Below are 14010 nucleotides of genomic sequence, written 5' to 3'. Positions count from 1 at the left end.
CAGGTCCATGAAATTGAAAACCAGACTGCTGCAGATGGAGTGCTGTCAAGTGACACTTACAAATTTCTAGCCTCAGATTCCTCAAACAAAAATTGCAATAACAAGATCTGCTTCGTAGCATTGTTTTTAAAAATTAAGGTAGTAATCAATTAGACCTTCAGCAAAATGCCACACACAGAGAAAAGGCTCCATACATGTTAGCTGCTATTATTACCACTATTAGCATTAGCATTGAAATCAAGAAGTCCCAGAGTCAAATTCAAGATTCACCTCTCACTAGCCACACCACTTTGAGTAAGTTTTCTCACCATTCAAAGCCTACATTTTCTTATTTGTAAAAAGAAAATAATGTATCTCTGATAGAGTGACTGTACAGATCAAAGGAGATATATGCCAAGTGTTTGGCACAGAGCTTTGCACGTAGGAAGTACTGTACAGCACTGGCTAACTAATCGTCAGCCTTGAGTTAATGGGTGAAGGCCATCCCCAAATGGCTGCAACACAAATAAAGAAGAAACACATGCAAAAGGTATTTTTGTATAGATATAGCTATTTACACACACATATTTTGGAGGAGGCATTACACAAAAACCCATCGGGACATGGTTACTGATAAAATGGGGAGAAGGGGGGAGGAGCTAAGTGCAAAGTCTCAAGCCTGGTACATTTGTTTTCCTCCTCTGAGATACAGCCACAATGGGATGACACCTGCAAGATTGTTTATTGGGGGAAATGCCTGTGAGGGAGAGTAGGGCAGGAGTGAGAGAAGCCTGGGGGAGCCCTCAGACCACGCTGCAGACCTGATGCCTGTGAGGGAGAAAGAGAAGGAAGTGTCAGATGATGGTGTGGTGCTAAGGGAGTTTCTGCAAAGCTAACGGGGAGTCCTTGAGACAGTCACCCAGCACAGAAAAATTGGGTCTGGTGGAATTGGGTCTTCACGCTTCTGCTGGGATCCCATGAGAAGCGAGGACTCTGTTGCACAAAGGAGGTGGTGAACTCAGAGTGCACTGGCCTGGGCCTTCTGTCAACTAAGTCTCAGCCACAGAGACCTGAGAGCCTCACATTCATGGCTCTGAGACACTGAGAAAAAATGCAACCACAGAGAGGTAGAAAGTTATAATAACAGACGAAAATTGCAATGAGCCTTTCTCACATTTCAAAGCCTTTAAAAATACCTGAATGTAGAAAGCCTAGGATGGAATTGTCCAAAGACTGATCACTAACCTAGGAATACAGGGAAGGGGGAAAAAAATTTAAGTATGTAGCTGGCTAATCACCTCCCAGCAGCTTTTCCCCACACACACAACCAAAGTATTCCTGGAAGGAACAAGTAGAGACTACTTCATGCTGAGAGTTGTTTCCCATGGGACCTCCACTGTGAAATAATCTCACCTTCGTTCCTTCTCCTCTTCTCTTCCCATGCAGATGCTCCAGCGCCAGGAAGTTCTCCTGGCCTCTCAGCGGGGGCCATTGTTGGCATCATGATTGGAGTGCTGGCCGGGGTGGCTCTGATATAGCAGACTTGCTGCACTTCCTGTATTTCGGAAGACTGTCAGGTATGATGCCTTTCCTCTTGTTGGGTTTCCTCCAAGGCTACCTGCCATGCTTGGGAGAGGGAAAGACATTCCGCGCCTGTCTCTGCGCCTGGATCTCCTCCTCCCGCTAAACTCCTGCTTCTCGGCACTGATTCCTGCCGGTCTCTTCTCCCCTGCTGTCCGTGCTCCGTGCACCCCTGTCTCCTGGACATGGCTGTTCCAATCCCCGTGTAGTCTAGAGGAACAGACCCAGTTATGTTCCGATGGTCCCCACTCAGGGAAGCCAAGGTTCTAAGAGGAAAACAAATGAGAAAAAGAAAGAAGCAGCAGGAGAAAGCAAGTCCTGTGCTCCGCTGACCACAGTGGCAGGAGGAGGGGGAACAGGACCGGAAGAGAACCTAAGGAAAAGGAAAGCTACCAAATCCCTTCAGACAATAGAAAAAGACAAACAAATGAAAACTTAGCATCTACCCCTGGAAAACAAACTGAGAGAGTTCTTTGGGTAGAAGTAGGCACAGAAACAGTTAATAAAGAATGGAGCTAAACGTGAACATGCAGCAAACAGGAAAAGAGTAAACACCACAAGAGAGGGTGTTCAGATGGATAGGTCCCTCACAGGAAGGGCAATGCCAAACATGGTATGAAGGAACGTGGAGAAACTGACTACTCACAGTGTCCTTCCTAACTCAGGGAGCAAGGATCCTGTGCTTGGGAATAGCAGTCACAGTGTCTGATGTTTATTTAGGGCAAGTGACCAGCATGATCTCACAGAGCACAAATCCTCAGCCTCCAACCACAGTAAGTAAAACCACTCACTCAGTGAGAACTGGTCAGTTCCACCATATGTCCTGCCCTGGCCGGGAATCCTAGATTCCCAAACCACTCCTTCCCTTCTCAATTTATTTTTTTTCTTTTTTGAGACAGAGTCTAGGTCTGTCACCCAGGCTGTAGGGCAGTGACATCATCGTAGCTCACTGCAACCTCAAACTCCTGGGCTCAAATAGTCCTCCTGCCTCAGCCTCCCAAGTAGCTGGGACTACAAGCATGTGCTACATCTAGGCCCTTCTGAATTTTTACAGAGGGCCTCTCCATTTCCCAATCTTAAATTGGCACAGGTCCTCACACCCTTCCTCAACATAGCCCCGCCAGAGAGGGTCCCTCCACCTAGGCCAGGCAGGCCTGAGTAAGATCCCTTGTTCCCAGGAGCCATCACCTGGTCCTTACTCCTTCCCCTTCCTGCCTCTATTACGGATGTGGGCATTCTCCCGTGGGGAGACTTTCCTTGTCTTTTGGGTTCTCTGGGTGTGGTGTGCCTCAATGCCCCTCCTTGCCACTGGAGCGTGTTGCTGAGAAACATATCTGGGCAAAAGTCAAGGCCTCACCTACTGGTAGAAACCTTCAAAAGTGGATAGTGGCCTCCTGTGGCTTTACCCCTGCCCTCCTCTAATGCTACTGTGCTGGGCCTGGAGCACAGACTCGGATGGAAGCGAATTCCTTAACTGACAATGGGCTACATGCCCAACCACTACCACTGCCCCACCTGCCACTCCTGCAGCTAGAAATCACCAGGCCTTAAGTCAGTGCATTTCCATGGATTGGTAACTCATTTTTTGCTTCCCCAGGTGAGGACCACTCTGACAACTCACCTGACAATGTAAGCACAACCAGTGTCACTGCTCATTTTCTCATGGAAATGACTCTGTATAGAATTGATTATTCTTGAAGGCACAAACGTGAGATCAAATTTGGGCTAAAGTTTTTAGTGCAGCAACTCCCAATAATCACTCCCACGAGTACCTCACAGCAGGAATGTGCACTTTGGAATTATCTTCATCCTGTGCCGAATACAGACTGTGGCTCTTAGTAGCTTTGTGACTTTGGGCAAATAACTTAACCTCTTTGACCCTCAGCTTTGCCATCTGTAAAGTGGGCACTTTGCCTGCTTCAAGGACAAGGTGAAGGGAGTAAGGAATTTAACATGTGTAGAACACTCAGCACCGTGGCCATAGAAGGAGGACACTAAATCCTTCTCCCTCCTCTACCTTCAATCTGACCCTGTGCTTACTGTCAAAAGGATAATTTCCATTCTAATGGATCTGAGATCCTGCCTCCTTTATTTTATAACAATTTTACAGAATTTTTCCCATTTTAACCTTTCAATAGGGTACACATATATCCTGAAAAGAGCTAAATCATTATTACACTGTCTCAGGGTATGAACGTTCACGAGTTAAACACACCCGTGTAAGCAGCAAGCCAAGAGACCGCCATCCTGACTTCCAGTGCTCCAGATTAGTTTTGCCTGGTTTTGCTCTTCCAGACGTGAGAAACACGGCACATCCTTACCCGCGCGCGCGGCTTTTCTCATTCAATGTTGTTTTGTGAGTTCCATATTGTTCATGCACATTGTTATATGGATTTATGGTCTGCTCACTCTTGTTGCTGTATGATCATATTCTGTGGCACAAATGCCACTTTGATGTGTCTCTTCTGATGATCATTCATCAGAACGTCAGCAAGCAGAGGACGGGCAGCAAGAGCCCTTCTCCAAATCTCAGACTTTCAAAGTGGTGACAGGCCCTGGTGCTGAATCTCACTGAGCAAAGGCGAGGGCCTGAGTCATGACACTGACTTAACTGATCACTGTTCATGCTTTTCAGATCGATGAAATTGCCTATTCTTCTCTGAACTTCAAAGCCCAGAAACCAACAGAACCAACTTCAGCCTCCCCACCCCCAATGGCCACAGAGACAATTTATTCAGAAGTAAAAAAGAAGTAATGAGACCTGGCCTGCTCTCTGCACTGCTGATGTCCGAGTCTCTCACCCTCATCACTAGGAGAAGAATTACCCTCAGGGGAAAAGGGGAAAGGCTCCCCCACCCTTTCTTCCCTGATATGCACCTCTTGGCTGCCTGGTCACAGCCCCTCCCTTCAATGTCAACACATGAAAAGGTACATTGAGAGTCCTAAGGAACCTCACCTTCTGGCTCAGCGCCTGAGCTCAGTGGTTAGGGTGCTGGCCACATACAGCAGGGCTGGCAGGTTTGAACCCGGCCTGGGCCCGTGAAACAATAATGACAACTACAACAAAAACATAGCCAGGCATTGTGACGGGCGCCTGTAGTCTCAGCTACTTGGGAGGCTGAGGCAAGAGGATCGCTTAAGCCCAAGAGTTTGACCACAGCACTCTACGGAGGGTGACATAGTGAGACTTTGTCTCAAAAAAAAAAAAAAAAAAAACCCACCCCTTCCTTGTCATGGAAATTTGGCAAAGCCAAATTGGGACAGAAGTTGCCAGAACCTCCCCATGTCTCCCCATTTCTCCCACCTGGACTTGTTTTAAACTAATACATTCAGCACTCACTCATTTCTTCCCACCCCAGTCCTGTCCTATCAGGACTTGAACTTGCCATAACCTTGAGAATACACATATGTCCTTCTCTCTGTGAGAAACAAAGAGAGAGAAAGTAAAGGCAATAATTGCTCCTCCTATCTCTCCAAAGCCCGGGGTGAACCCACCATACCCAGGAAAATCAAGCATATAACCAACAGTGACCTTGGAAATTCTACCCCTCTGTCCACTTTTGGGGTTGTCTATAGGCTCAGGGTCTGAGCACCTTGCTGCTTACTTAACTAAGCACTTCAGCAAACCTCTCTCCAGAGAACCCACTAGAGCAGCTAGGAAAACTATTTGCCAAGAGCCACAGGCGAATCCTGATGGAAAATGCAAAAGTGCACTTTGTTTTGATATCTTTATGTGCTTTATTCAAGGAAGTGCCAAAGAGGGAGGGGTTACAGCCTCAGGGGGAAACAAACTTTTAATAGACACAACCTGCCAGGAACTTCGAAGCGGATCAGAGAGCTCCCCTTCAGGGATTATTTAAAGTATTATTTTAAAATGCACAGTTGGGGTTTTTCTCCTTTTCTCTCAGACATTCTACCATTTTAATATTTGTAACTATTTATTTATGTGAAAAGGGGTCATTTTTACTTAGAGTAGCTGTGTAAGCCAATCCAACTGCCTTATGTGGAAGAAGTCACCCAACTCCCTCAGGTCCCTTGCTCAAGAGCCTCCGAGGCTTTTTTGTCAGGGCTCCAAATAGAAATCAGAAGAGGCTTCCCTCATCCACAACTAGAAAAGCCCCAGACTTCATTTCCAGGCACCTCAGACCAATCCTCAGCTACCATTCCCGTCCGCCTCTCTACCTGCGCACCTTCCTGCTGCCCTGCTCACTTTCTGGGAAGCCGCCTCTGCTGAGGTGTATGTGGCCCCTGAGAAGTGGGAGCACCTACAGGCCTCTCACTCACACTGGTGGCATTGTCTACAACTTGAAAGCTGCACTGGTGCTGATGCCTTTGGGACACAGGGCTGTGGGAGGGTCTGAGGACCTTGGCGGAGGTGTTGTAACACAGCCCTGGGCATTTTGAACAGCCTGTGAGATTTACCTTTTTTCCCATGGGGTCCATCAGTATATCTTAGAATAAAAAAACAAGGACGGAGAGCTTCTCACCCGGCCTTCTTCTACACAAATGGAAACTCTTTGGGGCTAAGAGAAAGGTTTTATTTAATATTGCCTACTTGATCTCAGGACATACCAAACAGGCCTTCTCCAAGAGAATTAGCTGGAAATTCTATGTACTCACGTACCTCTTTCAAGGTTTTCTAACCCTGACGTGACTGTACATACCTTCCCTCATCCGTGCTGCGCTGTGTTATTTAATTTTGTCTGGCTAATGCCAGTTCCCAATTATTTGTAAAATGTGCTCTATATTTCTAATAAAAATTATATGTCAGACATCAAGATGCTGCCTCATGGTTATTACTTTAGTTTAACAATGTTATCTTTGCAAGGAGAAGAAAGAAATTCTTCCATGGAGAGTCAAAGTAAACCCATTTCTAAGTCTACAGATGTTGATCCAGTGATCAGAGAATCAGCTACTAACCAAGTGGGTATATCTGGTAGGCACAGACCACAGCTGCAACCTGCCGGGAAGGAATTGCCTATCTTCCTCCAAGAGAGAAGATGATTTCAAGAGCAAAAGGTTTCCCAACCTCTTCACTGGGGCCAACACTTCCCACTCAGGTGGGTCCGGAGACTCAGGTGTAGCAATACGAGGGTCCCCACGGTTCAGTCACACAGCAGCTTCCCTAGACCTTCCGTCTCTTCCTCGCTCCCAGTTCCTTTTTTCCGCCCTCTCAGAGATCTCTGCCCTCCTGGATCTGTTCTAATATGAATAACCTTCATGTATTAACTCCACTAAGTATTAACCCATCACACGGATCTCATTTCCTTCCCTTCTAAGCAACTGAAATCCACGTGCTGCCTTCCCCTTTCCTTAGCACCTACCTTCCTGCCCTCCACAGTGGTGCCTCCAGACCCAGGACCACTGGAAGCCGCATCAAATCAGTGTCCATCTCTTGGCCAAATAAAAGATTTTTCACCATCCTCACACCTTTTTACTTTTACAACATCCGAGACCACAGACGACTTTTTCGTTCTGGGGCGGTCCCCCCGCCTACGTATTGTACCCCCACGTCGCCTTTAGTCCTCAGGTCCTTCTTGTCTCCCTCCTTCCTCAGCTCCAGTGACCTCTGCAGAAGGCTCCTGAGCTTACGTCTCTAATCCCAGAGCCCCTGGCACGGCGTCCACGTGCAGTCTGACATCAGTCATTTAAACCAGCCTCCCCGGCCCACTCACTTCCCTCTGCTCCTTGGTCCCCCAGGTGTAACACATCCTCAGGGCCTCTCAATCCTTTTGTAACATCTCCCACTTATGCTGTTCTCTCCACTTCCTTAAACCTGACTAACCCAGGCCCTCCACAACTGCTTAAGGCACTGCCTGACTTCTTGTCTTGAGGCTCCCTGAATCTTCCCTGCGTGAGGCTGCCACACTTCCTTCCTGAAAACTAGTTCACTCACCTACTCAGGAACCTGTTCTGGCCCACTCTGGCCTATTAGATAAGGTAAAATTTTTTTCTCTTTACTAATCCTTCTTACTTTCTTTACCACTCCCTACTATAAGCCCCCATCCTAACTTTTCTTTACACAGAGCCTCTCGCTGTTGCCCAACTAGAGTGTAGTAGCATCATCACAGCTCACAGCAACCTCAAACTCCTGGGCTCAAGAAATCCTCCTGCCTCAGCCTCCTGAGTAGCTGGGACTACAGGCATGAGCCATCATGCTCACCCAATCCTAATCCATGCTCACCCTATCTCTCTACACAACCCTGCCCTTCCACCCCCCACACATATATAATTCTTACTCTCAATGCTATGCCTAGAACATTCCAAACAGGGTGGAATCTCCCATCCACCATCTGCACTGCAGAGTTACTCACAACTTTATCACTAGCAATCTCCAACCTCATGGAATCATGGAAGACAAAGACTGTGGCATTAACTGTGAACCTGAGACTCAGGACACAACTGACCTGTGGTTGAGAATCTTTTACTTATGACTAATTCAGGTGTTTGTGAGAGAAATGAGGAAGATAGGACATGAAAAATAATTATAATACAAAAAAAGGAAGGGATAAGTGCCACAAGAAGTCAGAGAAAATTAATGGGAAAAACAGCTACATACTTGGGACATTTTTTTAAAGAACAAGCGATGCTCAGGCCTCACCCATAAATTCTCATTTAATTGCCTGGAGTGGGACCCAGGCTTTAGTAATTTTTAGGCCTTCTTGGATGATACTAATATGTAGCCACTATGAAGAACCCTCACTATGATAGGTAGGACCTGGGCCTAAATCAAGGATTTTTAGCTAGGAGTAAAAAATTAGAATCATCAGAATTACTAGAGAACTTTTTCAACATACATAAGCCTATAAATCATCCCTGAGAAGCTGATACTCTCGAGTCCAGAGTGAGACTTGAGCTCGTATATTTTGAAAAACTCCCAAGTGATTCTTGCATGTGAGGAAACCGTGATCTGAAGCACAGATATGACAGAAATGATGAAGAAGAGCTGGAAGAACACTCCACAGGATGTGCACGAATGACCTGTTCCGCAGGGCACAGAGAGGTACTCAGGACGAAACTGCTGGCAAATGGCTAAACTTTAAAAGGCCGACAATACCAGGTGTGGTGAGCATGGGAACAACCGGTGTTGTCATATATGGTGGTGGAAGCGTGGAATGGCACAGCCACGCTGGAAAACAGTTCGACAATTTCGTATGAAGTTAAATATGTGCTGATATGACCTAATGAACCCATTCCTCGATATTTACCAAAGAGAAGTGAAATTAAAAGGCATTATCCCCTTTTATGTCTTCTTTCTTAGACTTTATGCTCCTTGGGGTAGGGACTTTGCCTTCCTCAATTCTGTATCTTTCATGAACACATGATTGGTCATAAAGAAACGATTTGGAACCACAGGTAGGTGTGTCCTGAGTTTCGAGTCCACACAAAGAGTTGTACATGAATGCTCAGAACAGCATTGTTCAAAATAGCCAAAAATTGGAAATAATCCAAAAGTCTCCCAGCAGGTGAATGGATTAAATAAGTTGTGGACTACCCATACAATAGGACACTAATCAGCAACAGAAGGACACAAACTACTGATAAAACAAGACGGATGGATCGCAAAACATCCTGGTGGGCAGAAGCAGCCAGACGCAGAGGAGTGGGTGCTGTATGAGACCATTTAAATAAAGCTGCACACTTCTAACTGATGGTGTCAAAGCTGCACACTTCTAACTGATGGTGTCAAGAATTCGCCCTACACAGTGGGAGTAACGGCAAAGGTGCTCAAGGAGCTTTGGGCCTGGTGGAAATGTTCTACATCTCCGTTCAGGAGCTGATTACATTTTTGGTATCCATTTACCACAAACTGAGTTGTCCACTTAAGGACTGTACACATTTCCATGTATCTTAATTTGCCTCCAATTTTAAAGATAAAATAAGAAAAGGAGCCATTAATTCAATCTTTCAACTACAAAGCAGCTGTATTCGTTTTCCATTGCTGCATCATAAGTCAGCACAAATTTAGTGACTTAAAATAACACCCGGGTGGCGCCTGTGGCTCAGGGAGTAGGGCGCCTGTCCCATATGCCAGAGGTGGTGGGTTCAAACCTAGCCCCGGCCAAAATCCAAAAAAAAAAAAACAACACTCACTTATCAGTTTGCAGAGTTCAGTTCCTGTCACAGGTCAAGGACCCCATTGTCCTGCTGGCAGCCAGGGATCACTCTCAGCTCCTAGAGGACCTTCTCAGACCCTCGCCCATGACCCCCTCCATCCCAGCAGCGAGAACCCCTCAAGTGCAGCCCCTCTCTGAGACTAGCCTGAGAAAACCTCCACTGTGCCTTCAAACCGTCTCTCTTTTGATTGACGCAGAATCAATTTATTTGTTACATCTTCAAAATCCTGTTTGCCACACAAGGTAACAAAATCATGGGCACGCTATCTGATCACATTCCCAGGTCCAGGGATTAGGGGCCGTGGTAGAATTCTGCACACCGCAGCATCACAGAAAGCTGTTCATGTTCTCAGGAAGCTCCTTCAGGCTCCTTTCTGAAGAAGTGGCAAAGAAGCTAAACAGGGTCAGGTTCCTAGTGTGAGATAAGATACCGTTGGGTTTGTTTTTTCCTCTCGGGAAATTGCCTCACAAAGATGTCGTTATTAACCTGCCGTGGCTGCCATAACAAAGTGCCAGGGAACCCGGGTGGCTTAAACAACAGAAATTTATTTCTCACAGAGTTCTGAGGTCCAAGGTCAATGTCAGCAGGTTTGGATTCCTCTGAGGCCTCTCTCCTTGGCTTGCGGCCGGCTGCCTTCCTGCTGTATCTTCATGCAATTTTTTTTTCTCTGTGAATGTACATCCTTGGTGTCTTCTTTTGTGTCCAAATTTCCCTTTTGTAGAAGGATGCCAGTCAGACTGAACTATGGCCCACCCTTTAACAGTATCCCCATTAAAGGCCCTATCTCCAAAAAAAATCCCATTCTGTACTGTATGATTGTACAGAATCACAATCACACCAGGTTAGGGTTTTAACACAATTCAGCCCACATCAGACACCAAAAACAGAAACAGGAAAGAAAGTGCACATTCATTTCCTGCTAGCCTGTAAATGTCTGATTTAGGGATACAACCACTGTTCTCAAGGCCTTAGCATGTTCACAGGCACTGATAAGTAGGCTCAACGGAAAAGAAGCCATACTCAGTAAAACTTAATTTTAGGAGGTTTATTCTGAGCTAAATTTGAGGCCCATGACCCGGAGCCACACCAAGAAGCCTTGAGCATGTGGTCTCAAGGTGGTGGGGTTACAGATAGGTTTTATCCATTTTAGGGAGCCAGGGATTACTGGTGAGGTCATAAATCAATACAGGGAAAACATACATTGGTTTGGCCCATAAAGGTGGGACATCTAGAAGTAGGAGCTTACAGGTTGCAGGTGGATTTAAAGATCCTTTAGATGACATTTGGCCAAAAGAATTAGGCTCTGTCTAAAAGACCAGGAGGCAGTGAAAAGGAATGCTTAAGGGAAAGGATCTGTTGATTAAAGACAAAGAACCGGACAGACTCACATGGTTTCTTATTAATACTAAGGACCAGCAGGTAGGTGTTGCGTAGCCTTAGGCCTGTTAGTGAGTCACAGAGACCATCTTTAAGAAGAGGAGAGGCGTGATGAGGGAGGTCTGATCTCCTTTCTCATGGCTAACGACTCAGTTTTAGGGATCCTCTTAGCCAAGAGGGGGGTCCAATCTGTCAGTCACTGAGGGGGGAGCCTTAAGATTTTATTTTAGTTCACAATAATTAGCATCTAAGTTAACCCCTGAAAACCAAAGTTATCAGAAGTTGGAAGGTATCCTAAGAAACCAAGCAAAAATCAAACAGGACTTTTCCTAGAGTCTTAATGATTTATACATCAACAAACATTTATTGAGGACTTACTAAATGTCAAATACTCCTCATGTTGAGGAGAACATGAAGATTAAAAAGTAAAATCCTGGGCGGTGCCTGTGGCTCAAAGGAGTAGGACGCTGGCCCCCTATGCCGGAAGTGGCGGGTTCAAACCCAACCCCGGCCAAAAACTGCAAAAAAAAATGGAAAATCCTCTGATTTGAATCCCCTGTTTTCAAAAGGAGAAGGGAAAAAAGAACAAAGGAAAAAATGAAAGTAACAAGAGAATGAAGAAAAACAGGACGGAAAGGAAGAACAAGCATGAGATAATAGCAGGAACTTGAGCAGGGGCTGCTATTTTATGCTATTAAGGAAGTACTAATTTTTAGTGTCATAACTGAAAGGACTGCTTTCCTAAAATAACAGGAAAAGATAACCCCACAATTTCCCTCTCACACCTGAGTGCAATGCTATGAGCTACTCTTGATAATGGGCACCTCACACAGGGAGTTCTATTTACACAACATCTAAAAGAGCAGCTAAATAGACAAAAAGGAAATGTAAATCTTTCTCTTTTAAAGCTGTTTTGAGAATCTGCTTTTATAGCCTTGAAGAGTTCCTGAGCGGATAGCAGGAGCTGTGACTTCCGGCCTCTGTTCCAGCACAAAACCGTATCTTTAGTGGTAAAGCCTGTACCCAAGGGAAGACGTCCACTTCTGTCACCAGCCTGCCACTAAGAAAAACAAGTTTCACACAGCCCATCTATCATCAATTGACAGCAATCACTATTTTTTCCTCCTTCACTTTGTCACCATAAAAATGGCAAGCTGCTTGTCTTCCCTTCTCTTTCTCAGGGGTGCCAGGCCACCTTCCTTCTCTCTTTTTCGCTCTCCCTTTCCCTCTCTCTGTCCCACTCTCTCCTCCTCTCTGTTTCTCTCCTAAGAAGATAAAATAAACCTTTTATGGCCATATATCCTAGTCTCTGTGTGAGAATTTTTTCTCCATCTGCACTGGGAGCTACTGGCAAGTCTCCACCCTAGCATTTGGGAGGCCTACACAGGGAAACTGAGTCACTTCTCTAACTCTGTGGGAGGAGCTCACTTTCCTGCCTCTGTCTCTAAATTGCTCCCTCCCCTGCCACACAGTGACTAGGATTTCCTTCTCCGTGCCTCCACGGAATGTGATGAGTTTCCAGGACTTTGGAAATGGTCACACACTCGAAAAAGAGCTGGCACCTCCACGATTGAAACTCTGGTGCCAGCCTGCCGCTGTGGAGGGGGCGGGGGCAGATGCCTCCTGGCCACAGCCTCTGGGACCTTGCCCAGAATCAGGACATCTGTCTTTGGGGAAGCTCCTCTCCAAGTTTCAGTCTGGACCAGAATTTGGGGACGTCGCCTTCTGACCAGAGCCTTGCTCTGTGTGGATCTGACTCAGAGTAGGGAACACCCAATGTCTGGTCAGTACCCGAAGTTCTAGTGGGGGAACGTCCCTCTCAGACTCTCAGTAGGTCAATATATGGCTGTCCCTAAAGTCCTTCTCCTTTTCTTTCTCCAGGGGCAACATTCAGCTCCACCTAAAGGCTCCACATGGGGTGGTCTCTTTAAGAACTGGAAAACTTTGGGACTTAGGTGACCTGTGTCCCAAATGTTTACCAGAAGCCTGAAAATGGATCTTGCAATTGCAATGCTATTCTGCCACACCACCATCTGTTGCTACTGGCTTAGCTAAAAAGTCTGAACGAAGCCCTCTATGTCCAGGCTTTTTTTTTTTTTTTTTAAGTTGCTAGACTTTCTTTTTTGTTTTGTTTTCTTTTCTTTCATTTGATTTTACTTATTTATTTCTTTATATTGAGACAGAGTCTTACTCTGTCGCCCTGGGTAGAGTTCTGTGGCATCATAGCTCATAGCAACCTCAAACTCTTAGGCTCAAGAGATCTCTTGCCTCAGCCTCCTTAGTAGCTGGGACTATAGGCACCTGTCACAATGCCCAGCTAATTCATTTATTTATTTATTTATTTTGAGACAGAGCCTCAAGCTGCCACTCTGGATAGAGTGCTGTGGCATCACAGCTCACAGCAACCTCCAAATTCTGGGCTCAAGCGAGTCTCCTGCCTCCGCCTCCCAAGTAGCTGGGACTACAGGCGTCTGCCACAATACCCGGTTGTAGTTGTCATTATTGTTTGGCAGACCTGGGCTGGATTTGAACCCGCCAGTTCTCTTCCTCTCACCACTGTCTGAAGCCTTTCACCTCTTTACCAATGTAAACCTTGATACAACGGAGGGAATAACTGTCTTAGCAATGCAGCTCATCTCCCTGTTGGTCCCTAATAATTGACGTAAACTCCAAAAAAACTTGAAAAGGGCCTTAGACTCCACAAGTGGAATTTTTAAACCTTCAAGGTCTTTGAGAACTGGGATGGGGTGAGGCAGGAGGAAAAAAGAGAGAGAGGAGCTGACAGCAGCCGGGAGAGCAGAAAGGGCTTTCAGGTGATGGCTGCATTGTAAGCAGGTAAGCAGGAGGATTTTCCAATTAACACCAGAGCCACTTCCTCTGCTCTTTCTGAAATTTCAAGACCTCTGTTTCCTTCCTCTATCTCCATGGTCAGAGTGAAAGGTAAAATACAAACTT

At 45.9% G+C, this 14010-nt stretch overlaps 1 protein-coding gene across 2 annotated transcripts in view; it reads left to right on the top strand.

Moving 5' to 3' along the window:
* The window catches only part of LOC128595833 (carcinoembryonic antigen-related cell adhesion molecule 8-like), a 49492-nt gene extending 45239 nt beyond the window's left edge, over positions 1-4253 (top strand). For both annotated transcript variants that reach the window (XM_053604875.1, XM_053604877.1), the window contains 2 exons: positions 1426-1556; positions 4196-4253. In XM_053604875.1, coding sequence (XP_053460850.1) covers positions 1426-1517 — 92 coding nt within the window. In that variant the 3' untranslated portion in view covers positions 1518-1556; positions 4196-4253. The remainder of the gene's footprint in view (positions 1-1425; positions 1557-4195) is intronic.
* Positions 4254-14010: the final 9757 nt, after the last annotated feature.

The sequence above is a fragment of the Nycticebus coucang genome, chromosome 10 (assembly GCF_027406575.1).
Source record: "Nycticebus coucang isolate mNycCou1 chromosome 10, mNycCou1.pri, whole genome shotgun sequence".
Lineage (NCBI taxonomy): Eukaryota > Metazoa > Chordata > Mammalia > Primates > Lorisidae > Nycticebus > Nycticebus coucang.
The sequence above is the reverse complement of the archived record's forward strand: the minus strand, read 5'-3'. Positions and strand labels throughout refer to the sequence as shown.